Below are 27,586 nucleotides of genomic sequence, written 5' to 3'. Positions count from 1 at the left end.
TCGCTAACTTTTATATACTGTAGCAGCCCAATTAGGGCAACTCCTATGTCATTCTGAACTGGCAGTTCAAAGATGGTTCAATTTGCAATCATTTTTCTCCAAACCAGATATTCTCTGGAACCCAAAGTGTGATAGACCATGCTCTCTCTTGTGCCATCCCACATTGGCACACTCATGTGCCAGAGTCACAAGCAAACGTCTACCTGGAGAATGGCTGGCCTCAGTAGGTATGACAGCTACATCTCCCAAGACATAGTTAAACCGTTTAAATTGTTGACATTTGAAATGCCAAATTCAGAATCTCAGCTATCTGCAAATCCGAGCGCCACGTGAATAGCTGACCAAGCTATCACTCTGTACAGAAAATGCCTTGGAGCATACTACAATACATTTCTGTGATCAAGTGTATACAATGTGTGATCATCATTATAACTGGAGCCATGGTGTTGTTCTGAATCCCATCCAAAATGATGACGGATTTTAAGAGAGGGTGGATACAATGGTGGAAAAAAGAAAATAAAAAGAAAAGGGAAAATAAAATATAAAATGTTTGTTGTAACAGATAGCGCTGTTCAGTTAACATGGATAGTCATCGGTACCAATGTAACAGATGTTTGTTCACTACTTTACTTATGTGACACTGTAACATGAATTTTGCTCGCTGTTGTACTCGTATAACACTCATATAGCCCTTGCATTACGGTTCAAAAACTGTTTTTTTTCCCATCTGGATCACATACTTCACGATAAAAATCTTCAGAAAATCATTTAAAAGCTATGATTTTTATTAAAAAAAAAAAAAAAAAAAACCCCACTGTCTTCATACTGTGTATCTGCGTCTGACCCACAGCAGCATTATTTTTTGACTCCCTCTGATGAGAGGCAGATACTGATTCTATCATTATTATTGTGTTTGGTATAGTTAGTCTTTTAGGCATTCCTTTGCTAAGGTAGTAAACAGTTTAACCCTTTCACTTCAGGGAATGTGTTGCCAACCTGAGGCAGCAAAAGGGTTACAAATTAGAGGCACCAAAAAGAAAGCATCTCGGTTATGGGAATACAGTGCTTGTTTGTGCTCATGCTGCTATGTTCTCATCCTGCACTGTAGGTGTGTAATGTCACAAGACACCTTCCTGGTTCATTGTCAAAGGGACTACCGCATTAAAAAGTTCCAGTTCAACATAAAGTATATGGGAGTTGCAATGCAGTAAAGATAAACCAACATCTGGACGTTTTTCAAGAAAACATGCGTACTGCACATAAATCTAGCCTTAGTGATAAGCACTTCAACCTGTCAATGTTGTGTTGTTTTCTGCAGCCTGCGTATGAGATGTAATCAGTTTACGAAGATAACACACGTATTTAGGAATAAATTAACAACAATTTTTTTTTTTTTTAAAAAGACACTTTATTTCTCTACAAGGCAGTACAAAATAAGTGCAGGGGTGCTGCACCAAATGCTTTTAAGGCAGCAAAAACAGTGTTGTCCTCATCTATATAAAAGTCCAGATAAAAGGCAGTACTGTACAAAACATTGGGTTAAACATGAGTAATCTACAAGACAGAAAGCAGGAAAACTAAAAAAAAAACAAACAAAACAAAGAGACAACATTAGCGCAGTCTTCTCCCAAACAACTGAAGGTGCAAGGCATGCTGTGACGTTATAAACAATCTCCCAGTATTTTATTTTCTTAGATTAAGAAAACATTGTATATAAAAATTAAAAAAATAAAATAAAAGCATACAAAAAAAGTGTATGAAATGCTAGTGCATAATCAAGCAGACATCACCATAGTGGTCTTCTCTGTACAAATTCCTATTGTGCTTTCACACTGCCAGCATGTCTACATGCTATAGTCATAGCAGCAGGGGAGGAGGCGAAGAACAAACGCACGGTACAAAAACCCCAAAGAACATTATCCATTTGGCATTTTTTTTTATTATAAAAAATTAAATTACTGAATAAAAATATAATTTTGTTCTTATAAAAACTATGTATTTCAGTCGGTAATATTTGTAAGCAAGCTAAGTGTAATATATATATATATATATATATATATATAGAAACATAAAAAAATCCACACACACACACGGGTAATGGTTTTAGAAACATATCAAACAGTACTTTGAACGTGATCAATTTTAAGCATTCACAATCTTGATTACATTTCCTAAATGTGTTTCCCTGTGATAAATATTGGATTCTGTAGTAATGCTTGCTAATGTGTTTGGTACCAAAGCATTTTGTCTATTGGCGAATACAAATAATCTGGTCGAGTGCCTGTCCTTAATATGCCCCATAATATCAATACTGGTGTAAGTTTCCTTGTTCTCCAAAAATATTTGGATATTTTCATCTTTTGTGAAAAATACACTAAAATTACATCGCAGCACCTAAAAATATAGGCAAGATTGTCTTTTATTTTTTGCAATATCCATCCAAAGTTTTATTAGTTGGAGGAAATCCAACAAGAATATGCTCACTAGAACAAAATGCACTTGGTGCTTCTCCCAACTGTTGTACCACAACAAAATTCTCCCAATCATGAAAAATTCCCAACGATTCATGTAGAGGAATTGTAAAACAAAATTCCAAGTCGATTTGAAGTGTTTATAGCAGGGTTCTCAACTCCAGTCCTCAAGAACCTCCCCCCCCCCAACAAGTCAGGTTTTAAGGATAGTCCAGCTTCAGCACAGGTGACTCAATCAGTGGCTCAGTCTTTGACTGAAGTTGAGCACCCCTGGTTTATAGTATGATAATGCTTGTTCGGACACCTCCGCTTCTTCACATGACCAGCGTGGAGAAGTTTTTCATGTGTGTGGTGCGGTACTGCTCTGCTACTATCTTTTGATCTTCTGTCTTCCCGCAGGAGATGGCTTCCCATGTATTGCTGAAATGCTGCAAAAGAGGACAGCCAGGTTAGTATTAACAGGAAGGGGGGGGGGGGGGAAAGCATACTGCATACTATGAACAAAAATCAAAGTATTTGCAAACACACACATGTCTGCATGGTAGGAACTAAAACAGCACAGAAACAAACATGTTAGCTCTTCATTGATCTTTACTCCCCAACATTGCAAACTTACATTGTCTGAAGATCGAAAGTGAGCAAAATGAGCATGGTATTATAAAGGCACATTAAGAACCTCATTCTACAGTATAAACTCCCATGTGGCCATTCAGCCTTTTTTTGACTGACAATTCCCATTGAAGTCAATGGGGATTTCTGTCCCAAAACAGCCAGAACATTCGCTTACCCTTTCATTCTCTGCCACAAAGGGCTTGCAGTCAAACTGTTTGGTGCTTGAGGAACAGGTGCCCTAATGACATTCACTGGATGTCTCATGGGCCGACACACTAATGGCCCTTTTAGTCAATATGATCCTTATTTGCTTTAGTGAATCTAGTCTGCAGCTCGCTGAGATGCTAGGGGGTGGGTGACATGTGATAGCTACAGTACATGCAATCCCATGTCACGGTGAAGGAATGTCCATGGTACTGCAGATTTTCCAGCACCATAAAAGGTACTCAACTACTATACAACCTCTTTTATATACCAAACTATCATTCAACTTTATCTACAGTTGAGGATGCCACCTATATCTATGCCAAAACAAAGTGTACATGCACAATTATAAGTGCAATGATACAAATGGCAAACAGAGCAGCAAAAAAAAATATGCTAGCAGCACCAGCTTCCAGCCACATGCTGTACACATTTTATCACGGTTTATAAAATGCTACATTTTAACTCCACCCAATAAAAAAAATCCAGGACTGCCAGTGCAGAGCTATAAATCATGCCTGAGAACATAGCTTGGCCGTGGCGTTTACTGGCTGATGCTGCAACTACAGACACAAACTGGTCCTAGCATATCCAAACAAAAGCTGCTATTGCCATCTCTCATGAGGATTCCCACCACCAGCCAGCACGAGATCGGAGGTGGAAAATAAACTTGTGGCGGGAAAATAATGTTCCATTTCACATGGTGCCCGGTAACTGGAAACATATGTGAGGTTATCTAATCTCCTGCAGTGAGGGCCAGCGATAGGATTAGCATTTACTGACCCTAAACAAACATCTTCTTGGAATCTCTGCAGTGCACATGAAGAATATGCTTTGTATGTGTACATATTTGCCACTCTCTGTTACTTTCAGAACTCCGGCCTTCTTCCTACACCTGCTCTGAGGAATATGATGGTGCCTTAACAGTAATGATAAAAATCCATGAAAAACCATTATGGTTTCAGCAAGGAAGTGGACAGAGGTCTGAAGCTCTGATTTGCTAAATCAGTGCTAACCAATATCACACATTGATATAATTCCCTGTACTGTATTCTTTGTGAAGCGCTGAGTACACTTTTGGCACTATATAAATAAAAACATACAATACAATACTTTAAAACATTTGTTTGAACAGGTCCTAAAAAGGTACAGTACCTCGTAGCAGGGATTGATATCTTATCAATGCAGATAGTAAAAATAATTGAACTTATAAACAATGCAACTACCATTGGCTTATTTGTTAACTTCTACTTTAAGGGTGCGCTAATGCTAAACAGCATTGAATAAATCTGGACCTGGGCCTTTGTGCACAGGATGCTGGGCAGAGCTTCTATTCCATACAATAACGGCAGCAGGATTCCTCCTTTTAATTATTAACCTGCCTGATAATCTAATTTCACATGCTTCCCAGGTGCATTCCTACAATTCATTCCCTATTCCCAACACGTGTAGAATTCCCTCTCTGCGTCTCTAGATCACCACATTCCTCACTGGTACTCATGGGACATTGAATGCATCCGGTTTTCATTCATCCTGCTTAGCTGCCCCGTGGCAGAAAGTGAAGTGCAAATAAGCTTTGACTGTAATATCCTGCTATTACATCTTGAATAAACAAGGCGGCCCTTTACAGAAAACCAAGCAGCCCTGTGCCTGTTAAAATATGTGTGAAAAATAACATTTTGCTACAGAATTTTTCTGTTTGTGCGTTTAACTCTTCCAGTGCGAAGAGCTTGCAAAGCGTCATACATAACTGCACTTTCAGCTATACAAGGTGCAGAGAACACTGTTTATAACATGTGTGGGTGTCTCTTACTGTAGGTAACTATACCTAAGTGTTTAGAAATCAAACCCTTCTGCTTCACCTGCTTGTTTCAGTACAGTGATTCTGATACTCATTAACTGAGCCACATTAAAACACACTGCTCACTGCTAGGCCATTTTAACCCCATATGCAATGCGTTGCTGGGGACTCCGGCACCGACGGGTTAATCTAAACACTTTAAGGATTTGAATTTTGTTCTATTCTATTGTGTAGTGTGTCAAACAATCTGGGCATTACTATAAATTAGGTAGAATTGTTTCTGGGGCAAATATGGATTTTCTCAGAAATACCACGTTTAATACATAACAATTTTTTTTTAAATCGAACTTGCTTACACTGAAGTGATGCCACCAAGAGACTTTCTGCACATTGTCAAAACCAGCAATGCTTGAACAGCTTGTAATTATTTCAAAAGAGTCTGCATGCAATGTGTTGCTTGGAGCAACTAGCAGATAATGGCTAGTATCAGTACACACCCCTTTCTAGGCGCAGGTGACACCTGAAGTCAGTAAAGTTCTCATGCTGCATTTACTGACAGGTGTTACTTTACCTGCAAACCAAGTTCTACACTTCTGTTTAAACACCCCCACACATATTTATATTCTTACTCACACACACGAGATAATATACTGTAATGGTGACATAACACTGTGTACTGTGTGTGTGTTGTTCTGTTAATTATTTTTGCATATTATAATGCGGATGCATTTTTTATTATTATTATCATCACAATTGCTTCCCAATTAACAGCAGCACTCAGGACTGTGTAACCAAAAGTTGGTAAAATATTGGCTTTTACAGACTTATTTTCTAAAGTTGATGGACGTTGGGTCATATTTACTAGCACAAGACACCTTGGGGCCTGTTTGAAGATGGCCTTCACAGAGGAGTCATAGCGCTAACCAATTCCGTGGGCTTGACGCAGAGATTTGAAACTCGTACAAATCTAGAGTTGACAACAGCAAAGAGACGGATACTGTATTTTGGGGGTCGGAAAGGGGCCACTAAAATTTTGACAGGCAGAGTGTAAGGATGTCTATTTTCTATTTATTTCAATGATTAGTACATGGGCGTATACCCATTAAATAGGGTCTGCCTTGCTTCTGCGTCCAATTTACAGTAGTTTTAACCCGCTGTTCTTAAATGTAGGCTTTCTAACTGTGCGCCTGCGTGCATTACAAACAGGAATGTCGCCATGGGTTAGGATGAACCGTGACTGCTTTTGCTGCTCTGTTGATGCACAGCTGCTAGCTGGCACCGAATGTTTTACAGGACAACTGATCAAAAGGCAGGACAAGAAGGAAAATACGTTATGGGGCTATTGTAGTTACGGGCTAAGGTCACACCAAGTGTTTTCTCGTTTCTAAAGGTGTCGGCAAATACACACAGACGTACAATATGCACAACAACAATCGTGCTAATCAAAGACCTTATTAGCATATATTTCAGACAAGATGTTCACAATTCAGTAGCGGATCAAAAAAATATACACGTTGGCACAGAGCTAATATTTATATGCCAGCGCAATTTTGCATTTCCTACAAAACTCTCAATCAGACTCCGTATTTAATAAGCGGTGTAACTCAATAAGGCACCTACCGGCCCGGAAGACACTTTACAACCCACTTACTTGAATGAGTCATAAGGGGCTATATTTAACAAGATGTGTTGGAAGTGTCTATGAGAAAAGCACTACTTAGTAAATATGGCCCGTCCGATTTAGGCTGGAACCTGAGGTGTGACATTTGAAGTCTATTCCAGCCACCAAAGCAACACCAATCAATATAGATGGTTTTGGGTCATCACATGCAAAATAAATATATATTATGAATAAGGTAGATAGAGAGGGGACAGTCAAGTTTCCTTGCAGCCGTGGGAATTTCTTTCACTTATTTTCCTATAACATAATGACCTATTCTACATCGAATCTTTTATTTATTTTTTACCATTTAAACTATAACACCCATGAGCAAAGCCAGTGGAGAAAATGTTCTGTCTGAAGTGTCTAATTCATTGGTACTCAACCCCTCTGTCATTTTAGGATTACTCTTTTGCTCTCATCTGATTTTCTAAGAGCCCCATTGAAATGCTCTTATTGTTTTAATTGGCTCTGTTCCGTGCTGTATAAACGTCCTGTGGATTAGCCCCTCCGGCACTAAAAGAGCAGCATTGATGACCATGTAGAATAACAGGTTCTGTATGTTTTCATTTCCAGTATAGTCAGTGTTTAGATACAATTCTGCATCATACAGACATTTTCATTTTATTGTAGTAAGGGAAGTAGACACTCAGACCAGAGTGTTGTACAGTATACATTTCCTGCTTAAACATTAACACAGATAAATAACATATTAAACTTCTGGCTGATGCTTCAACTGAATGGTAGTATCTTGCGAGAGGTATTACCTGTAAAGGGCTTGCAAAAGACCTATTCCTGGGTGCTGTAAACGCTTTGAGAATATGATCTTCCTTTTCAGATTTCTGGTTCATTAGCAGAGAACTGGTAAGAAGATGCTGAAACAACAACCCAAAAGATTTCAGATCCAACTTGCCTCTACCAGGTGCAGAAAAGTATGACGAGGGAATACTGTGATGTAAAAGTCAATATTGTTTTCTACTTTGTATGTACTGTAAAACAAAAATGTTTGTGTGGAGGCAGCGTCCCATATTTATTTAGTGTTATGCCACAGGACACCACGCGGCCCCTTCGCTTGAATGGGCCACAAGGTGTTTTCCGGTGTCGGAAGGTGTATTGTGGGATAGCACTGTTTAGTAGTTACGGGCTATAACCCTTATTTGCATGCAGGTGTTTACAAATGCAAACTTTTAGGGTCACGCATATAAATATGAATGAGTAGTCCTCTAACTTCTATAAACATTAATGATCTCTCTTGGAAGTAACTTTTTGGGGTTTTCCATTACCAACCACAGACATGCCATTTACTGTAGGTCCTTATTTATCATGCAGACTTCTGCCATAGGGCACTCTCTGACACTGGAAGACCCCGTACACCCCGTTCACTTTAATGAGCTGTAGGAGGTCTTCAGAATCAGAAGGTGTCTTTTGACTGCTTAACGTGGGAAGGTGGCAGAAGACTGCTTGGTAGATACTGTATGGTCCTAAAGCTCAAATAAGTGTTTTAATAATAAAGGGTCAAACATGCAATAGTATAAAAATATTGGAAGATGTTATCACTTGGTATTCAGGTTATCTTTCAGTAATATTTTTTATAAAATCAGTAGGTTTGACTTGTTCACTCTAAAGTCATTGCTCCGGAATATGCCATACGTAATATGGCATACCAAACCTAGTATTTTGCAAGCATTTGGGAAATAAGAGTGGGCTACAAGTTTTATTACCTTGTACATATTGTCATCCACTTGCTTTATTCACCCGGGCTACAAAATGTAGGGAGCCAGATCTAACATAACCATATCAACAGAGACTTAAGGTCCTTTAGCCATTTTACAATGCATCAAAAAGAAGACTCTACCCTAGGTGCTATTTGTGGTGTGCAGATTTTAGGGAGGTCCCTAACACTAAAATGTAATGTGTCTCCTGTAAAAGGTAAGACAAAGTCATCAAAATACTGGTTAGTGGGACTTACTGGAGTATCTTCTACAGCAGATGGCTGCATAAAAAGCTGAGCGCTGAGGTTCTCTCCCACCCAGTGATTAGAACAGAAGAAGTTTCCCACTTTATGAGTTGGGGACTCCACCTGAGAAAGGCAAAGCACAGCATTTGTATTTATACACAGATGATTTGTTTTCCTTTATTTATGCAGATTAAGCTATAGAACAGTAGATTCCAACCCTTCTTCAGGGCCAACCTCAATCATACTAGATAATCGGAATGACCAAGGAATTAAAGAGCACAAGAATGCATTTAAGATTACATAATCAACAGCTTTCCTTGGTTATACCCCAATTGTAATCCTTCCCCAAGGAGTGGGTTGAAGAACACCTTTGTGGGAAGCTGGAAGCATGTACTCACGATACTCAGATTACATTTTCAAGTACTCACACTTAATTGTACACGTTTTGCTTTAATTAATAAGAGACCTGCCTTCCAGCTATTTGCAAGCCAAATTGCTTTGATACAGTTATTCAAAGACAAGGACAAGCACGAGACAAACTCATCATGGCAGACCCATGCATTGGGGATAACGATGATCGTAAAATCGGTGTCATAATGCAGTATATTTTCATATTATCAGAACTTGGCATTGTTGTGGGGTTTTATTGCTTAACGACGGTTATAGTCTCTTAGCATAGTTCACTAAGAGGAATGAGAATGGGCATTAAATGACCCCACACTGGGCACAGACTTGACGATGACTCATTCAGAGTTTCTTTGCTCACCTCTTGTTTGATTTTCTTCAGCAACGGTTCATCTGCTTCATGGAGCTCGGTTACAATGCCAGACTCATCAGACTCCTGCTTGATGACTTCCTGCAGGTCTTCTGCAAGGTGCGATGGGGTGTGATGCTGAATGAGATTAAGGGTAGGCACATTCAATGACACACCCCACGATTTAGCTGTTCACTCCAACAATAATCTATTGTTTCATGTTGTTACCAACTTACCAAAAGTTTTAGAGGACCATATTTGAATTCCTGAGCTGCTAATGCATTTTTGAACGGGGTGGGAGTCCTTGGAGTGCTATCCAGGATTGATCTTTTTAAAGCTGGAGTCCTGAGGCTTTATAGAAGAGAAACAAAATATATATTTAGCATTTTTCCAACGTTCTATGAAAAAATGTAAACCAACAATATAACACTCATAGCTTCACCAGGATATCTTTAGGTGATAAGTAAGGGAAAAGCACATTTCTCTCCTTGAAACACAGTCAGTAGCTCACCATACAGTACAAAAGATTTATTCTAGCACTCCATGATAATCTATACAGTATATACATCTGACACAAACAAGACAATCGCTACTCATACGTGGAACAACTTTCAGTCGATCTGAGGTATTCTAATGTCACATTTTTGCATTGTGATCATTCGTTTTCAATCAAGCGTGAACCACCTTTTAAAAAAGTCAGACATCTCACAACAACCTACATGTTATTTTCCTTCTGAACCCTCGGCGTGTGGTCCCGGTGAAGCAGTGTGGTGAGGGCTGTCTTATGAGATACGCAGAGCGGTGTGGAGGTTAGAGTCGGATGCCCCATGTCTAAGCTCTCATGTGTCGAAGAGGTATTCAAGAACTGCGAATATGAGATAAGTTACATGTCGATCCGGAATAGGGAAGTGCTGCATTAGGAAAATAATGATACACACACACATTCACACAAGTCATCACACTAATTAGCAAAGAAACTGTGATGTTAGAAGAAGGAAGACAGTAAAGATGAAGATAAATATTAAACTCCGACTCAGAAGGAATGAACTGCAAGAGCAAAGCCACGAAAACACCAGCAATTGCACCAGATAAATGGAGGGGGAAAAAAAACCCTCCGAAAAAAACAAAACAAAAACACCAGGTAGTGTGCTGGTCAACTCATCCCAGTGCTCAACACGGCAGATCTAAGAGTGATTCAACCACATAGTGAAATCAGCGAGTATGAGAGGAATTAGTCATTTGTCTCAAAGGATTAGTTTCTATATTGTTAATTACTCTGTGACTGCTGAGAATTAGTGACAGCTGTGCAGAAGTCTAAATCTACCTGCGAGGGAGAGAAGGGCAGGCTTTTGATAGGGGAGCGCTTGGGCGTAGAACTGCTGATGTCAGCCAAGCTGAAGAGACCACTCTCTTCACTGGCTAAGTGGCTCGGGCGCCCTCTCTTTTTGCGCAGGACGATCAGCGGCGACGGGGTGCATTTTGAGGAATTTAGGGAGCTGAGCGAGGCAGGGGAGCTCTGACACAGTATGCTTTTGTTTAAGCTTGTATCAGGGGGCCCCTCTGGACTGCACAGGCTACCCGATCCCTCCTGAGGCTCTGAAGCTCGGCCTGAGGGAGTTTTGCTGGGTGAGGAATCTGCTTGCTCAAAGATTTCAAAACTGTTGAGTTTGCCCCATGACGAAGGATCCTGAAAACAATGCGGGAGGCACGGAGCTTTAAGACAATGCAAGGTGCCACCTCAGAAATACACAGTGCTAGAAAAGACATGCCACGTACACTTCATGTAATACAGTTCTCAATGTGTTCCGGGAGGCTCCATGACAGGACTCAGCTGCCGTCTTCCTTTTTTTTTTAATAAAGATGCCCAACTGTGGATGGTGCCGATTGTGCTTTATTATGACCACACCTTATCAGCTTCTACCATACTGCTTTAACTGCATCACTGTACACAACAGTTCCATGCCACCACAATCAACAGACTTGTGTTGTATATTAGAGCACTATAATTATCCGTGCTGAAGGGGGATTGTCCAGAAGAAGCTGTACTGGGTTTCATTAACTGCTGTACGGTGAGCACTGTGACTTATACTATGCAACCCTACAGACTAAGCGCACATATTACTTAAGCAGTAATACAAAAAAAATAACATGCAAGCTTGTTAAGCTTCGACAAAGAGAAGCAAGCACTTTTATGCAACGAAACCCACCGCAAAAGAACCAGTTAAGCATACACACACGTGCACACACATACACATTCGTGTGCCTACTGAGAATGAGACAGGCCTGGGAGTACTTTGTGCAAAACAGCTGTAGAAGAGCTATGGTCTTTATGTATATGCCATTTATGGTTTAAAAAGTGAATAAAAGAAAACTAATATGAATGCGTTCAAGGTTCCTCTGTAATGTGCAGAATTTCTGGCCAACTGATTTCTTGAGATCAAAAGATGCCCACTAATGTATTGGGAGGTAATGGCATAATGGTACTGAAGCAATTACCACTATTTCACTTCCTATAACAGATTTTCCAGAGGACTCAAGTGTAACGCTTGAGCAGTTTACTGTATGAGAAAAGGCCAGATAAAATGAAAGCGGCCAATAGTCAAGTCATACGTGTATGCTGTACTCCCACATGCTTCTGTGCGTGTAGGAAAGTTTGCTACAGTATGTGCATTTGTGCATCGAAAAATTCCGCTTGCACAAGACTGATGATGTTACTCACGGAATCGAGAAGCTGAAGTGTTTCTGAGTATTCAGGCATGTTCTTCATCTGGATGAAGAGGTTGATTTGATTGACACCCAGGCACCTGGCTGGGGATGCGCTTTCCTCAGGCAGGCAGCCGTGATCCACCGGCGGTGATGGGGTAGGATGCTGGTGCTCCCCGAAGCAGGAAATGGGAGCGCTGTTCCCATGTGGTCTGGAGGTGTCGGCAATGGCGGTGCTGTGCCACACGGGATAGTTTGCTGCATGATTCTGTGTTTTAAGGAAGGGGAAAAAATAAAGAATATATGTTAAAAAAAAAAAAGGAAGAAGGAACTTAGCAATGAAATTGCCCAAGGTGTCTCACACACTTCTAGAGGTCAGATAAAAGCAGTTGCATCATCTCAAGAACTAACACTTCTGAAACAGTTGTCAAGATGTTTCCTTTCATCAATGTACTACAGTCCTCGACATGCTGGTGTGTTGTGTCATTTTGCAATTACTACTTCATATTGCAGCGCTATTCAAGTGACAGTCATCGTGTGTGTGCGCATGTGTAAATTACTACATAGTCTTGTCTTCAAACAATTAACCCTGATCTGGAAAGGCATTGCTTGTCAGACTATGTGCTAGGTGTAGGTTGTGCATACGTGTTTGAATCAAAGACAATGCCTCTTGTTGTAGGCATGGCACACAATGCATTGTTGTTACTATTAACACATGGAGAACAAAAATGCAATAAAACAAGCTTTCTACTCCCTGCTCCCTTCTTTTAATGTTGCTATACATTGAGTTACCATAACAATACAGTATATATACATACATACATGCACAAACACACACACTTTTTTTTATTTATATACACACAAGCTGGGGGGGGGGGGGGGGGGTGTTCTAGAGTTAGCGTTGGGTTGGTTTTACTTTCTAAATCCTTCTACCTTATTAAAACTACAGCTTTCACCAGTGCAGAGAAGAGGATGATGGCAGGTAGTCAAGTTATCTTTCTGTCAGTAGAAGATCAGGATAAGAGAAGTGTGTTTCCAGCCCAACAACTCAACAGGCACCTTGCCTTGTAAAATATTGTGTAGGTCACATTTGTTTTTTGTGTTAAAAAAAATAACAAATTCTATGAATCAATACAAGTTACATCACTACTTGAAAACGGCCGTGATGAATGCTAATCGTTTTTTTATTTATAAAATGTTTTACCAGGAAATAATAAAGAGGGGGTAGAGACAGCAAAGGAAAAGCACTGGTATAAGACTACTATCCTTGCATTCAAACACATCATGAATGTCTTACCGGCGGTGCGTGCTGCCCTTTCAGTTCATTCTCTGTTGACATAAGAAGCAACTCTAATTCCTTTATCCGTTTCTCTTTCTCTGGGTCTTCATCATTATAGTGTCTCTGAAATAAACAACGGAGGTAAAAAAAAGGTCATTTTTTTAAAAATCAAGACAAACAAAAACGTATTTTTGGAAGTGTTGTGCCACGGCCACCTCATTAGACAAAATCAACGGGGTCTTGAGTTACACTTCTCTTCACCTATTAAGCAGAGGCCTTTCTGTTCTTGAAACTACATGTACAAATGTATCAAGCCTTACTGTCCTCGGAGCCGCGGGAGAATAAACAAAGGTCTGCGGTGCCGGGGACAGTGTCTGCCGCGACGGAGCTGCGGGGGTTAAATGCTCCTGAATATGACCCCACGCAGAGTTGATCCTTCGGTGCCGCGACCATTGTGGTCACGTGACCGTGGCACCAAAAACACCAAGTCTTACTATTACACTAAGTTTTACTACTACACTAAGTCTTACCACTACATCTGTACCTCAGGAGATTCAGTGGGGCAATAAAACATTACCCAGGCCTGCTAAAAACCTAGTTGTCTCCAGGTTCACTAAGGGTTCTGGAGCTAATAAATAGCGAGGTACCAACACATAAATAATCAACGCAGAAATATGAAACCTGAGATGATAAAATACATCCTGGCAAAGATTTCAATTTGCCAAGTCAGAACTTCCCCTTTTCCTAGCTATCTCCCGCCACAATATATGTGGTTTTGTTTTTACAAAGGCCACAAATTAACCCTTGCCATTCCCAATGTGGCTGCCACCACCAACAAGAAAGCTAAGGTTTTTCTGGTGTTAACGATGTCATACTACTATGTTTTCACAAGATGTAATATTGCGGTACATGCATTATCATGCACAAAACATTCCTGTCCTTTTAAATGTGTATTCCCAGTCCACTCTCCTTTGCCCACTGACAAACACTGAAAGCACATCAACCAGTAAGTATGTTGCTATTCGTTTCTTTGCTGCCTCCAGGGACTGCAAAAATGTGCTCTATTCAAGGTACTCTTCAAATGAAGTAAACAATTACCTGGACAGCTGCAGTCGCTAGCTGGGGAACTTTCCCAAAATTTACATGCAGTGCTACAGGATAGGCAGCCTAAAAGAAATTGAGGAAAAAAAAAAATAGATCTATTATAGACAAGAATATATTAACTGTAAACACACATTTATGCATACATATTCATACACGCGTTTTGTGACATCCATTCAGTGCCTGATTTGTTTAAATGTTTTTATGTTTATTAATCGCTTTGCTGTAATGTCTCATTTGCATCAGCCTGTGGCTGGCACAGTATTTAAAAGTTGCAAGTGTAGGCTTTGATGCAGTCACAAATAATAAATATTAAACACTGTTACGTGTATTCTGTATACCTACTGTAGCAGAGCACTCCACTAACAAAGAGCTTAATAATGAGATAGCATTTTGACTATTTCATGAATCAAAGGTTTGCATGCTTTTTTGCATTTTTTTTTTTTTTAAATATTCAAACTAAGCGGGATATGGCCACAAATCTTTAAAAGAGCCATAATGATCCTGATGGAGTATGGCTGTCACAACAACAAGTAATCTGAGCAGTATTTGCATTTTCTAGGCTCAAGGGCTTAATTCATTGTTTCCCAAAAGGCAACCTGCTTCAGTTGTAACCTAACATCCGGCTTCACCAAGTGAACAGAGTTTTTCATGGCATGGATCCTCTGTCATTTCTTTGCATAAGTGTAGTAAAGTTAATTACTTTAACAGTGCTTTGTTGTGGCAAATTTCACTCTGTCCTATACTAGCCACAAACCTCTTGAGACGCACTGGAGAAAATAATGTAAAAACAGTAACAATTGGCATTTGAAATCTTGAAACCCCCTGAGCAGAGTAGAAATAATTTACACAAATGATGTTCTTTTGTATAGGTTTTTTAATACCCTTTCCACATACAGTAGCAGTCCTGAGGACACAACCCTTTTTGATCCTGCCAAATGTTATAATGCAGATTAATTAGGGTTACACTACTTTTTAAACTTGATTTTGCTCTATCATGATTAGAATCCAGACACAAAATAAATGTCAGTCCAACACCAAAATGTAACAAAAAAAACGGTCATTTATTTTGCATGTTATTTTGATGTATGGCGCTTCAAGATGTCTTAAAGCTGCAATTCAAACTGTTGTTTAAATTTTTTTTTTCATTCAATATGTGCATCAAGACAATCTACACACTGACAAGTGATTAGCTAAGTTGCTGATCAATCCGTTCTCCTTTAATCGATCGCTGAAATTCGGCTAGGGGTTCACTAAATGCATCTTGGGTAATCTTCTGCTGCACTGACAGCCAAAGTTCTGTGGGGAAGATCATGTGACCAGGACTCAAAAAGGTGATGCTGTTTCAGAAGGGGATGTGACTTTGTAAATGGTTGCTATAGGAACAAAAATGCCTGTTACATTAGAATACATTAAAAAATTCTTTAAAATTGTTTTCTTTTTTTAAATGCTAGAAGTATTTTCTCTTAGTACAGAACTGACTTATTTTTTAAAAAAAAAACCCCGTAGCATATTGCTTGAACTGCAGCTTTAAGTACTACGTATATATCACAAATAATGTGAATATATTCTTAAGATTGTTTTTCCCCGTCTTCTATTAGCTCATTGGTGATTGCGGGCACTTCAAGGGATTACAAACTCAAAGTTGTTATCAACAAGCAAAGAAAATGCTCTCACTCGGTCTATGGTAGTTAGAAAATGGATGAAGTCTGGATACCAAACTTTGTTCTGATCAACTATAGAGATATGATCTACTGTGGAAATGTGGTGACAAACAGTATATATATATATATATATATATATATATATATATATATATATTTATCAACTATGCTAGTATTTCTTATCTAATGTGGGTCTGGGATGGGTGTCCTCCCTACGTTCCTACATGCGCTCTAGTACAGAGTTTTCTTGGTGAGTAGCGCGTTAGAAAAAGTTCAAAAATAAATAAGCTTTATTTAAAGTTTTATTGCAATACACTTCACTCTTCATTTATATTTCCCTATATACTTTGTGTGCAACAGCCCTGTGGGTTTTTCTTTTCTTCTTTGTCTGACTTCAAGGGATTGGGCAGAAAGTGTATAAAAGGCGATGACACAAGTGAAGGGCTTACATTTTGCTGCTCGGCCATGTGATAGTAAGAGTAGTTGTTCAATGGAGGCTGGCTGGCTTGAGGCAGCTGTGTAGAAGTTGGAGTGTGGGTAAAGCCCATCAAATGGTTGCTCTTTGGGAAACTTGTGGCTATGGATTGCTGGTTGGTTTTGGATGATTCCTGAAGATAACCTTCCTGTTCAACCTTGCGACGCATTGTAGAATTCCAGTGGTTCTTGATAGCATTATCAGTTCTGCACAGGACATGAAAATGAAAGAAAGCATTTGTACACTGGAGTTTAAAAAAATGACAAGAACAATCACATTAATGAGAGAAAAACGGTATAAAACAAAATAACATTATTTGTCTGTTAACCTGATTTAACAATGTTGTAGTACCATTTGGTTTCTATTGTATTAAAGGTGAAAGGTACATGACTACTTTGTTATCCTCGATTTCTATGGTTAGTCTATTTTTACAGCAAAACGAAGCTGCCCCAACTTCCAAAGGTGTGGAGATATAATAATGTATCATTTTCTAAAGGATATTAACTCACCCCTAATATAGAAGTAGTGCAAGCTTCCTATTGCTCTATTAATGAAAAGTAGATTATTTGCAGATGTGTGGCTTCTATTCGATTAATGTTCACATTCTCATAGATTGTTAGAAATCTAGATTGCTCTCATGTTTACAGTGGTGCTATGGTCCAGTAATTTATTAAAACCAAACTTTTACAAGCAACATGTTTTATGGAATTTGATCCTATCCAGTGTATTAGTGCTGACTCCATCAAATGTTTCATGAATTGATTATTCAAAGGCCTGAAATAAAGTTTCTATACGCTTTGCTCAAATTACTTTGGAGTTTTCCTGTACCTTCCAGGAAGAAGCTTTGCAATTTCTGCCCATCTGTTTCCGAGACGTTTGTGAGCGTCATATATGATTCTGTCCTCCTCTTCTGTCCAAGAGGTCTTCTTCACTTCTGGGTTGAGATGATTATGCCACCTCTCTCGGCACTGCTTGCCAATTCTCCCCTTCAGGTGCTTGGCAATCACAGACCAACGCTTGGGGCCGTATTTCTGCACGAGTTCAATCACCTTCAAGGAACACAGTTGAGCCACAAATGAAACATACTTTACAAACTTATTACACAAAAAAACAAGACACCAAAAATAGTCATGTTTTCAAGACAGCATTAAGGACTCTATTCAATATGCTGTGAAAATGTCTCCTAGTGCTAATCCTTAAGGCACCACAAGGCCCCACTCATTTGAATGGGTGGTAAGATGCCTTACAGCTTAGCACTATTGAAATCCCAGGAAACTGCTTCTTACCACCAAAGGCTTCTTTTACATGTGTGGGGAAATCATGTGATCAAGGTAAAGAAAGCACAGAGTGAAATGTGACATTTACCCTCTGGTCTTCTTCTTTAGTCCATGGTCCTTTGATAAGTTCGGGGTTCAACACTTTCTGCCATCGATGCTGGCACTGGACATCCGTCCGGTTCTAGATGTGTGTCAGAAAGAGAAACAAATATATATAAATAAACAAATTAGAACAAAGTCTTAATGATGCCTGTTTTTTTTTTTTATATATATATATATAAAATATTGAAGTCATATTTAAGAATAAAATATATTGCAAGGCCACTCAAGGATTACAGGTAGGAGGAGGTTGAGACTATATCAACCTAATAAACGTAGACACGGTCATATATCTTGGATCACATGAAGCGCAGAGATCTATTTACATGGCACAAAGTAGGCAGTCTATGATCACAAACCAGATGACTAAGTAGGATAAAAGAAGACTTTTTCACAATAAAATGTAGCGGTGTGTGTCCAGAGAATCCCCTTGAATGCTACTAAAAAGGTGACACATAATGTAGTGTATCTTTATATACTTTGAACCATGTCCCCCAAAAGCTCCTCTTTATGAAAGAACTGAGGCCATTGAGCTATACTGTATAGTTGCTGGTGTGTCTCCCTCAATGTTTTCCAAACCTTGCTAATAATCACTAGTATGTAAATGTATAGACATACTCCAGTGTATTTTCCGGTAGGGGGTGGGGGAGCTTTAGCCAATCCCTATACATGAACTGCTACCTTTAATTGCCAGTCTCTCCTGGCATCGCATTATTAAGGATTTAGATGATACAGATGTGACCATGTGTCACTTTTTGCTATGCACACCAAAACATCTGATTTTGGTCAAGTTTATATGGAACATGATAACTTAATAGCCAATGGTCCAGGTTCACATCTGTGAGTAGGAACCTTCATTTAAGTCTTTTATGGAGATACTTTAAGGCTTCTAATACTCATCCTGTGGCCACCATTAACAGGGAGAGTATTGTATAAAAGGACAATTTGGCACGATCTCCAAAGAAAAAGCAACAAGACTTACAGGAAGGAAACTGGCAATAACTTTCCAGTCTTCTGTGCCATTCTGTTCCACTAATTTCTTGAGTTTCTCATCCTGAGACAAGAAAGGAAGATATTGTATTATTGCCGTCCCTTATCTGATAGAGATAACAAAGCTTTTCATCCCAACGTACAAAATGTCTGACTAACAGGATGGTGATCTCCATCTGAAGGAATTAACAAACATGATGGTGTCGTATTTTTTGATGTTTTAGCCAATGTATTGCAACATTAAGAACTAATACTTGGATGAATCACTAGGGAATGTTGACTATTTCGGATAAACACAAGGAATACTGGACCTCATTCTGCCTTAGATGCACATAGACCTTCTAAAAGTAGGAACACGTTTGACCCGACTTTGAATGAATCTAGCGTGGATAAGCTCTAGTTCAGTAAATGTACTGTACACAAACTTTATCACCATGTAAAGCTCAGCAGAAAGTCTTTAGCGCACAAGTCAAGAATGGCCAGGGAAAAACAATGTATTTGAATTTGTCTTTCACTTGTAGGCTAATAAAATACAAAAATAAATAAATAATGTAAAATGAATACAATTTGAGAAAGCAGTAACTCTGATAAAGCTCCCAGAAACCAACTCAAATGTGTTAATATGAGGTTTTATAATGAAGATGTGCTTCTAATGTGACAATAAAAATGGTGGACACAGCTGACCCAGAGAACAAATTACCAAGCCTGAGCCATATATTGTCATCCAGATAAAAGATAGGCGCACTCATCCAAGAAAGAGGAGTCCTCAGACCATTTATTAAGCATGACAAAGACAGACAAACCACAATGTTTGTATTAAACCTTCTTCAGGGTGAACACCTGAGGAAGGGTCAATACCCTGAAACATTGTGCTTTGTCAGTCTTTTTCATACTTAATAAATGGGACCCTTCTTCTTTGGGTGAGTGCACCTATCATTGATCTGGATGACAATGTAAACAGTGACGGCCCATGGAGTCCCACAATGAAGATATCCAGCACCATCTAAATATATTTACCAGAAACTTTTTCTATTGACAATTAACAGGAAGTGCAGGGCAAGTATGTACTTTTTTTGATCCATATATTGCCAGCAATGAATTATTGGTGATACATTCACTGGAAGAAGCCAACTTTGCTAGAGAGGCCAAGTTGTAAATATGGCTTATAAATGAGCTAGCTATGAGGATCGTTACTGAAGTATTCCAGAAACGAGATGTTCACTGTATCCAACTCCATGGAAGTGTGGGAGGAGGGCCTTCTGACACTTTAAAGTGTAAATTGCAACTTTCAGCACATGAGGTATGACCCTTGTATAAAATTCTATGCTGCTCAAGCTCGTTATAACCTAAAAACTGAGTTAATTCCCTTCTAATTCTAAAACACTTACCATGCAGTTTGTGCTGCTGCATCTGTGTTTACATGATACCTGGAGCCTGTTCAGTCTTGGAGTGACCATGAACACCTGTTGCAAACTCCTTTGGAGCCAAAGTTTAAGCCATCTGAATCACCCCTCTGAATTTCAAGACCAATAAAACTCTATGAACCATGATCCTTCTCTTTAACTTCTTAGTCTCAATGTGCCCAGCAGCATCATTGATACCAATACAGTACATAAGGTAAGCAGTGGACATGAAGAAAACAGGACCGCTCCCTATTTTTCTCTAAGCAACCATCCTACAACAAAACCTGGTCATGGATACCCGAGAGCTACCCAAGGAAGTTACAGCTCGAGAAGAAATTGTGTAAACACAGCTAACTCAGGCAGCACGTAACCCAAGGAAAACAATGAAACTCTACAGGTGTGATACATGTGCACATGACCATCAGTAATGCGCCAACACAGTTACCTCTTCACGTGTCCAGCGGGTTTTTCCTAGGTGTCGTCGTCCCTTAGAGAGGAGGCCGTCATAGTCATGCTCATACATTTCAATGTCATCATCCTCATCCTCTGAGCTGTATATGCTACAAAGACATAGAGAACATACTTGAACACTAGCTCTGCAAACTATCCAGTTACAAGGCACATCAAGGGGAAAAAACAAACAAACAAAAAAAGGACACAGATCTCCTTGAAAATCTGGAAATCTTGCACAACAAGATTTTGTACAGAAATATGTTGTCCTGACATTATGAACAGGTTCTACTGTTTTTGGTATCCACAGATACGAGAGAGAGGGCCTGGCAGGCTTCTCATTGCTGTGCATGTTCGGACCTGCTCGTGCTGTCAGAAGAGTGGCAAATTACACATTTGGCAACCTTTCCACCAATAAAAGTTAAAATAAACTGGAACGTCTGAGGATAGTGAAAAGAACCTGATATTGTGTCATGTAAGCAAGCATGCCTTTATCTACGTTATGAAATACGCAAACATTTGTGCCCGTCGAGAGCTAAACCGGACTTTTGTCTTCACCATCCCCAGAATTAAGGCAGCAGCTCATGTACAGGACCACTGCTGTAGTATACACCAATACTAAGTATGACTACACACTTTCAACACTTTGCGACATGTGCTGTGACACAATCAAAACCCATAAGGCATTATCGGATAAAACAATAATATTTGCATCTACGGACCCTGACATAATGACTACTCCTTCAAGCAGTGGGAGAGAAACCTATAATGCTGGGAAAGACATTTGGTTACTACCGCGCCAAGAAAAAAATAAAACAAAAACGTAGACGGGATAAAGCTCTCGCTGTTAGGGTGAGCGACATTTTCTCTAAGGCTGCGCTTATAGCGACGGCGAATCGGTGGTCAGGCGACGGTCGCTGGAAAATCAAATAGAGATGACTTCCAGCGATCGCGACCAATCCGTCGCTCCGCGCTCACTATAAGCGCACGTGACGGCGGCAATGCATTTGTTTTGGCCTATGGCCGCGGTTATAGTGCGCACGACGGTGACGCGACAGATGACGTCACCCCTCGCCACCCGCGAAAGTTGTATTTGCAGAGACGTCGCAAGCGACCTGGCCATTGATTGGTTCAGAGGCTGTCACATGTGGCGACAGCCTCTGAAAAACCACATTTGACCGGCTTGCAAATTTCGCGCCGCCAGTGTCGCGCTTATAAGCGCACGCGACGCCGGCAATACATTGCGTCACCAGCGCAATAAGCGCAGCCTAAGGCTTCGGGCATGGTCACCGCTTATGCACTGACCCTTGCTGAGGTGAGCCCCAGCAGCCGCAATGAGCGGCTTTAGCAGGGGCTCGCTTACGCAAGCGTGCGGAAGCGTAAGTCTTAGCAAAATTTTAAATTTTCGCGCTCATGGGAGTGCAGGGCCGGTCTCGTGAGCGGTTCGCCCAATGAGGGCGAACCAGCTCCGTGACGTCACTGGCCCGCCCCCCGACGCCGCGCTAACCAAGGCCAGGGAAAGCACCCGCTTTCCCTCAGCCTCAGCGCGCCTCCGCACGGGCTGAGGCACCATGGACTCGGCCTAAGGCAACAAAGCTTGGTGAGAAGAGATACTCCAGATCATTGTACAGCGCAGCATATTCATAATCCGGTTCAGAGTGGTAACATCTATTCCCCCTGGTTCTGGAACAGTTAATACACATTTGAATGCTTCCTGAAGCAAAATTCTAATGTTTTCCCTCAAATATATATATTTGTATTGGTAGTAGATCCCTTGCAAATATAGAAACCAGAAAAAAATAGGAATGTGTGATGCACTTTTTTGAATGCTGATTTGAACAAAAGTCAGAGTGATCACACTGTTGTGTAAATAAATACTATTGCCAACACACCCACAGTTCATGGTCAAAAAGACAAAGGCAGTTCTACAGCATAAGGACTACACACAGCAACCAAGTTAAGAGTCATTAACCCATTCACTGCCAGGTATGCCTTTAATACCCTTTGGCGCAATGTATTCCTGGGGTGCTCTGGCTACGGAGGAGTTAAATAGGTTCCTACTCTCATTTTGCATTTTAACTGCAGTGTTTTAGACCCGATTCCAAAATACAATTGACTGTTTTGGAATTACTCTACTAAGCCTAGTTTGTGACTAAGGGATTTCCCCATTGCCAGTACACAAGTGAAAGGAAAATATTACTGTTCTCACACAAGCATTACATGTAATAGTGAGAGAAAAAAAAATGGTTAAAGAATCTGAAATACTTCAAATTTATTTAAAAAAAAAAAAAAAAAAAACATACGGCAAAAATAATTAGGGGCTTATTTTATAGTGGACAGTTTGGGGCCAAAATTCCCTATGGATTTCAATGGGGAATTTCAGCCGCGAACGGTCCTATCAGCCACCTCGGCGGATGTAGAGTAAGTCCCTTAGGGAGTTGGAAGAGGTTAAGCATCATCTTTTTCATCCTCTGGCACCAAAGGTTAGATTACAAGTTATGAACTTGCGTGCCTGCAACCCCTACTCCGTAAAGCACCAAGAACACCAACAGCAAGAACAAATGGCTATCATTTTCATTAGAGAAAGATGGAACCCTTTTTTATCCCCCCCCCTAACAGGAAACTAATAGTTTCATGCTTTGCAGAGTGACATTTTCTGCCACTTGGCTTACCCTAAAGAGCAGATGTCCCACTATGGAGAGCAATGATGACAAAGGAAACTGCTCATGAAAAAAATGAAGATCATCTGTGTTGAAAGGGAGACTCTGTCTGGCGTTTTATTCAATAAAACAAATCTAGAAAAGATGCAAACTCAAGAAGCCGTTGGATGTGTTCATTTTATTTACATTTTAATGACAGCGTGGACATTACTTCCACCGTGCGAGAGGGAAGCGGGTTAATAAATACAGCCAGGCAGTTTCATCATAACTGTGTGGTTAGAATAAGGTGCAGCAAGTGAAGGCTAAACTTTAATTTTGGAAGGAAACTCACGTTATGCAATGGTCAAAAACAAGAGATGGAGGGGAGGAAAGATGGGTGGGTTTTGCCGCTCTTACAAATCGGTCACAACAGACGAACGGTGTAGACCAGGGGCGGTCGCCTCCAGTCCTCAAGAGCCACCAACAGGTCAGGTTTTCAGGATATCCCTGCTTCAGCACAGGTGGCTCAGTCATATGGGCCACCTGTGCTGAAGCGGAGATATTCTGAAAACCTGACCTGTTGGTGGCCCTTGAGGACTGGAGTTGGCCAACCCTGGTGCAGAGAGCCTATGGAGCAGCTTTATACAGGTGTGTGACATTTCATGCTGTAATGAGTAAAAAGCTTCATGTGAAAGCACATTCCTCTCTGTAGCACGGTACAAGAAGGCAATACCACCTCTATGCCCTAATGGGGGGGGGGGGAGTATGTTAAAGCAAGAAAACACACACATTTTGGAGCCCTAAAGATACTGGTAATGTATCCCCTGATGAGTTTTGATCCGAACTCCAAACACATAGCAATAAGAGAAGTCGTTGCTTTGAGGAAGGTCGCTGCAGTCAGGTTTGTACCGGAGGTTAGAAAGTAGTAGAAACAAGCACAAAACTTAAAACAAAAAAAGGTGTCAGGGCAGATCAGGCAGGGGCTGTTCATTGGCCCCACTTTTATTTGTTCTTTGGTGAAGGAGAATGAGCTCTGGAGGGGAATGTTGAGTGATGCTCGATATCACAATGCAGCATGTTCAATTGCCAGCACTGGGAGGATTTAACCTGCTCTACCTGAGCATGAAAAGTCGCTTTAAAGAAGAGAGGTTTGGTCTCAAACACTTGTCCACAATGTTTGTTTTTTTAATTCAGCAGCATAGTCGCTAGTTAACAGCAAGGGGAAACCAGCAAGGATCAGGTACCTGCTACTACCACCCAGCCACTGGGAAGTCAAAAAACAAAGGACTGTGCAACTTTAACCCCACGGCTGCCAGGGGAAAGACTACAACAGACTGCAAAGCATCAACACAATACATCCACGCCTACATAGAAAATAAGTCGAAGGCATATCGTGAGATAGTGCAGAATCAACATAAAACCAATATATTTATATCTGATTAAAAATATAAACCAAAATGTCATACCCAAATGTTTCCAGCCAATGTTTCCGATGCTAAAGGGGCCAGCAATTCATTGTTTTGCAATGTGTTGCAGGCACCTCTAGGAGCAATATATACATATAAAATAAAAAAACTTAAAGCAGAACCTCAAATATGAATTGAGAAGATAACTTTTAATGTGCAAACGGTTTTGGGATCTGGTTGGCACAGAAACCTTTATTCGTGCACTGAATGCTACCTAAGTTTGTAGCTGGCTTTGTGCTGCCCTATACATTTCTTAAATAATCCGTTTAAACATGCATTATATTCTAACACCCTGCAAACTTGCACTCTCCACCTGTCCTTACTTCACCCACCTCCTGCAGAAACAACCGGTTCTGTATCACTGTCTCAACTAGTACTGTAGATCACGTTGAACTTTCCCACCATCTGTCAGAGGGGGAATCGCCCACCGAAATACCGAAACCTGACAGTGGATCCTGCCCTGGCCACCCTGATGCTGTTTAGGCTTAACAACTGCGGTAATGAAGAAGCCATTTGTATGATGTGTGATTGTGGGTTAAGGCAGGTTTTATGGACATCTCTGAGACGTGTGATTGTGCTCTCAAGTGTTCTTGAACATTAAACCCATAACAAAGGGAGGGGGGTTATTTAAAAAATATATATTTCACTTGTGATTAATTGCTGTTGCATTTTGAATTTTCGGCATCAAGGAAGCTTCATTACTTTGGGTGCACATGCAATCCGGCTTTGCATGCAGCCCCACGTCTGACCTGCTCTCTCTTTCCCTGGCTATGGTGCATACAGTATGACACGTTTGGCTCCAACACATCTACAGCCTTCTCCTCTCTGCAAATGATCGCCGCAAAGAACTGAATCCTGGGTCAGAGAGGAGTGAGGCAAAGGACACGATGGCTTTAAAAAAAAATATTATTTAAAGTACAAGGAAAGTCCCACCAGGTGTCCCAAAGCAAAACGAAAGCCAGGCTGGAGAGGGCTGCGCTATCCACGTGTGCGAGGCTCAAGACTGCAAGTGCTGCATGAGCCCACGCATGGGACTGTATGAACACCTGCAAGGACCTGCTCCCTCTGCAACACCAGCGGGCACATGCATACCATGCACCTGATGCACTGCAGGGGGTATGCGATCTCATGTACAAGTGACAGCTCCCAGCCACGCTGCTCCCACATCAAGACACCATACAGAAATGTGTACACACCATCTACGATCCACAGCATACAACAAATGTCACACTTTGCACAACTTGTGTTGGTTATCCAGAGAATGGTGATTATAGGGAGTATTTCAACCAAACGCAAGTGATCAAATTGGTGGGGAGCAAACGCAAAACGTGTATTAGAAGGCTGCACAGACATGTCTGCAAAATAATAAGATGGTATAATAGAGGATTTGTGTGTTAAATTGCACTATTCATGTCTGCTGCCTGTCACCTGCATCAGAAAGACCACAAAGAATGAATGACATTTAAATGGAGCAGCGAGCAAGCCCATCACTTCTTCTACACCAGCCATATGCTGCACCAGCAACAAGTGCAAACAAATTTGTGAGAACCCCCCCAGCAATGACTAATAAAAATGATTTGTGCATGTCACTGGGGGGGCACTTAGAAACACTCCCTGTGCAATGCAATCATTATAACAGCAGCAACTTCCCACCAGGAGCAAAAAAAGAGAAAGAAAAGAACATGCATCCTAAATCTGTCAACCCCCCTTAAGTGACATGACCTCCACTCTAGCTGTCTTCTTGTTTCCATCCGATCCTGGCATCTTGCAATCATCTCAAGACAACCCCAAATAATCACCATAATAAGTTATATCCAGCTAAGTTAGACGAAGCAGTGTGTTCGGTCAAGATGAGTTCGAGGTCCTTTATTTTTTTGCTTTTCATTATCATTATTGGATTTAGTGTTTACCTGTTCCTTGGTCTCCTGGCCATCCTCAGCTCAAGGTCAGGGGAGGGGAAGGAGGTAAATGTGCTTCTTGCAAATGGATCCACCACACTCAGAATGAAAGTTTCTCAGGGAGAGTCGTAGAAAAAAAGGAGGAGAAGCAGCAGGGGAGGAGACTGTAGAAGGGGAGCAGGTTGAGAGATGAAAGAATAGAAAAAAAAAAATAAGTATTGTAAACAGAGATTCCATCAAACAAAAGCTGATTGGACACACCCCCTCCCGCCAAATCTGGCGCCCCCAGCCCCGCGCAGGCGCCCTGGCACAGCTGCCCTCGGGGGTAGATAGAGCAAGTGCCGGGCTGCGGGGCGGGGAAGTGGAGGCAGCAGCGCCAGGGGACAGGCGCCTTTTTATGCACAAACCCCGCTCTGAGTGTAAGGGGAACACGGTGCAAAGGCAAATATCAACAACACAATGCACCTCTGTATACACAGGCACACTGCAGTGTGTGTGTGTGCACTTAACCCCTTCCCCGCAAGAGCTGTCAAAGTTTCACAGTCATGTTACATTGCACTGGCAGCTTGTGATCACCCTGACATGTAGGCAGCAGTACAGGGTTTGTTTTGGGGTGGGTGGGGGGCTGTACATGCGAAATCAATCATAGTCATAATGTAAAAATGTATAAACATACACCTCTG

The 27,586-nt window shown here is 40.8% G+C and overlaps 1 protein-coding gene across 3 annotated transcripts; it reads right to left on the bottom strand.

Moving 5' to 3' along the window:
* Positions 1-1,407: 1,407 nt before the first annotated feature.
* MYB (MYB proto-oncogene, transcription factor) lies at positions 1,408-27,121 on the bottom strand. 3 transcript variants are annotated; one of them, XM_075597383.1, is made up of 16 exons: positions 26,916-27,118; positions 20,896-21,010; positions 19,040-19,111; positions 18,047-18,139; positions 17,510-17,730; positions 16,656-16,887; positions 14,540-14,608; positions 13,460-13,564; positions 12,179-12,430; positions 10,784-11,146; positions 10,179-10,324; positions 9,696-9,810; positions 9,472-9,597; positions 8,718-8,828; positions 7,516-7,623; positions 1,408-2,899 (listed from the first exon to the last, which is right to left on the bottom strand). In XM_075597383.1, the coding sequence occupies exons 1-16, from the start codon at positions 26,936-26,938 to the stop codon at positions 2,786-2,788; spliced, it is 2,265 nt and encodes a 754-aa protein (XP_075453498.1). In that variant the 5' UTR covers positions 26,939-27,118; the 3' UTR covers positions 1,408-2,785. The 3 variants fall into 3 exon arrangements, with proteins under 3 accessions (XP_075453498.1, XP_075453499.1, XP_075453500.1); XM_075597384.1 differs by lacking the exon at positions 19,040-19,111 and having other exon boundaries at positions 26,916-27,121; XM_075597385.1 differs by lacking the exon at positions 10,784-11,146 and having other exon boundaries at positions 26,916-27,113.
* Between the last annotated feature and the right edge of the window lie 465 nt (positions 27,122-27,586).

This window comes from Ascaphus truei, chromosome 4 (genome assembly GCF_040206685.1).
Source record: "Ascaphus truei isolate aAscTru1 chromosome 4, aAscTru1.hap1, whole genome shotgun sequence".
Taxonomy (NCBI): domain Eukaryota; kingdom Metazoa; phylum Chordata; class Amphibia; order Anura; family Ascaphidae; genus Ascaphus; species Ascaphus truei.
This window is presented reverse-complemented; position numbering and strand designations above follow the sequence as displayed.

What these genes read in the sequence shown, in the direction of transcription:
- MYB (XM_075597383.1), bottom strand. Translation starts at nt 26,938, where the DNA reads ATGGCCAGGAGACCAAGGAACAG. An exon ending in GCAAAGCTTCTTCCTGGAAG is followed by an intron (nt 16,888 to 17,509) that starts GTACAGGAAAAC and finishes TGTCCTGTGCAG; the next exon opens with AACTGATAATGCTATCAAGA. An exon ending in TAGCGACTGCAGCTGTCCAG is followed by an intron (nt 13,565 to 14,539) that starts GTAATTGTTTAC and finishes TGTTTATTTCAG; the next exon opens with AGACACTATAATGATGAAGA.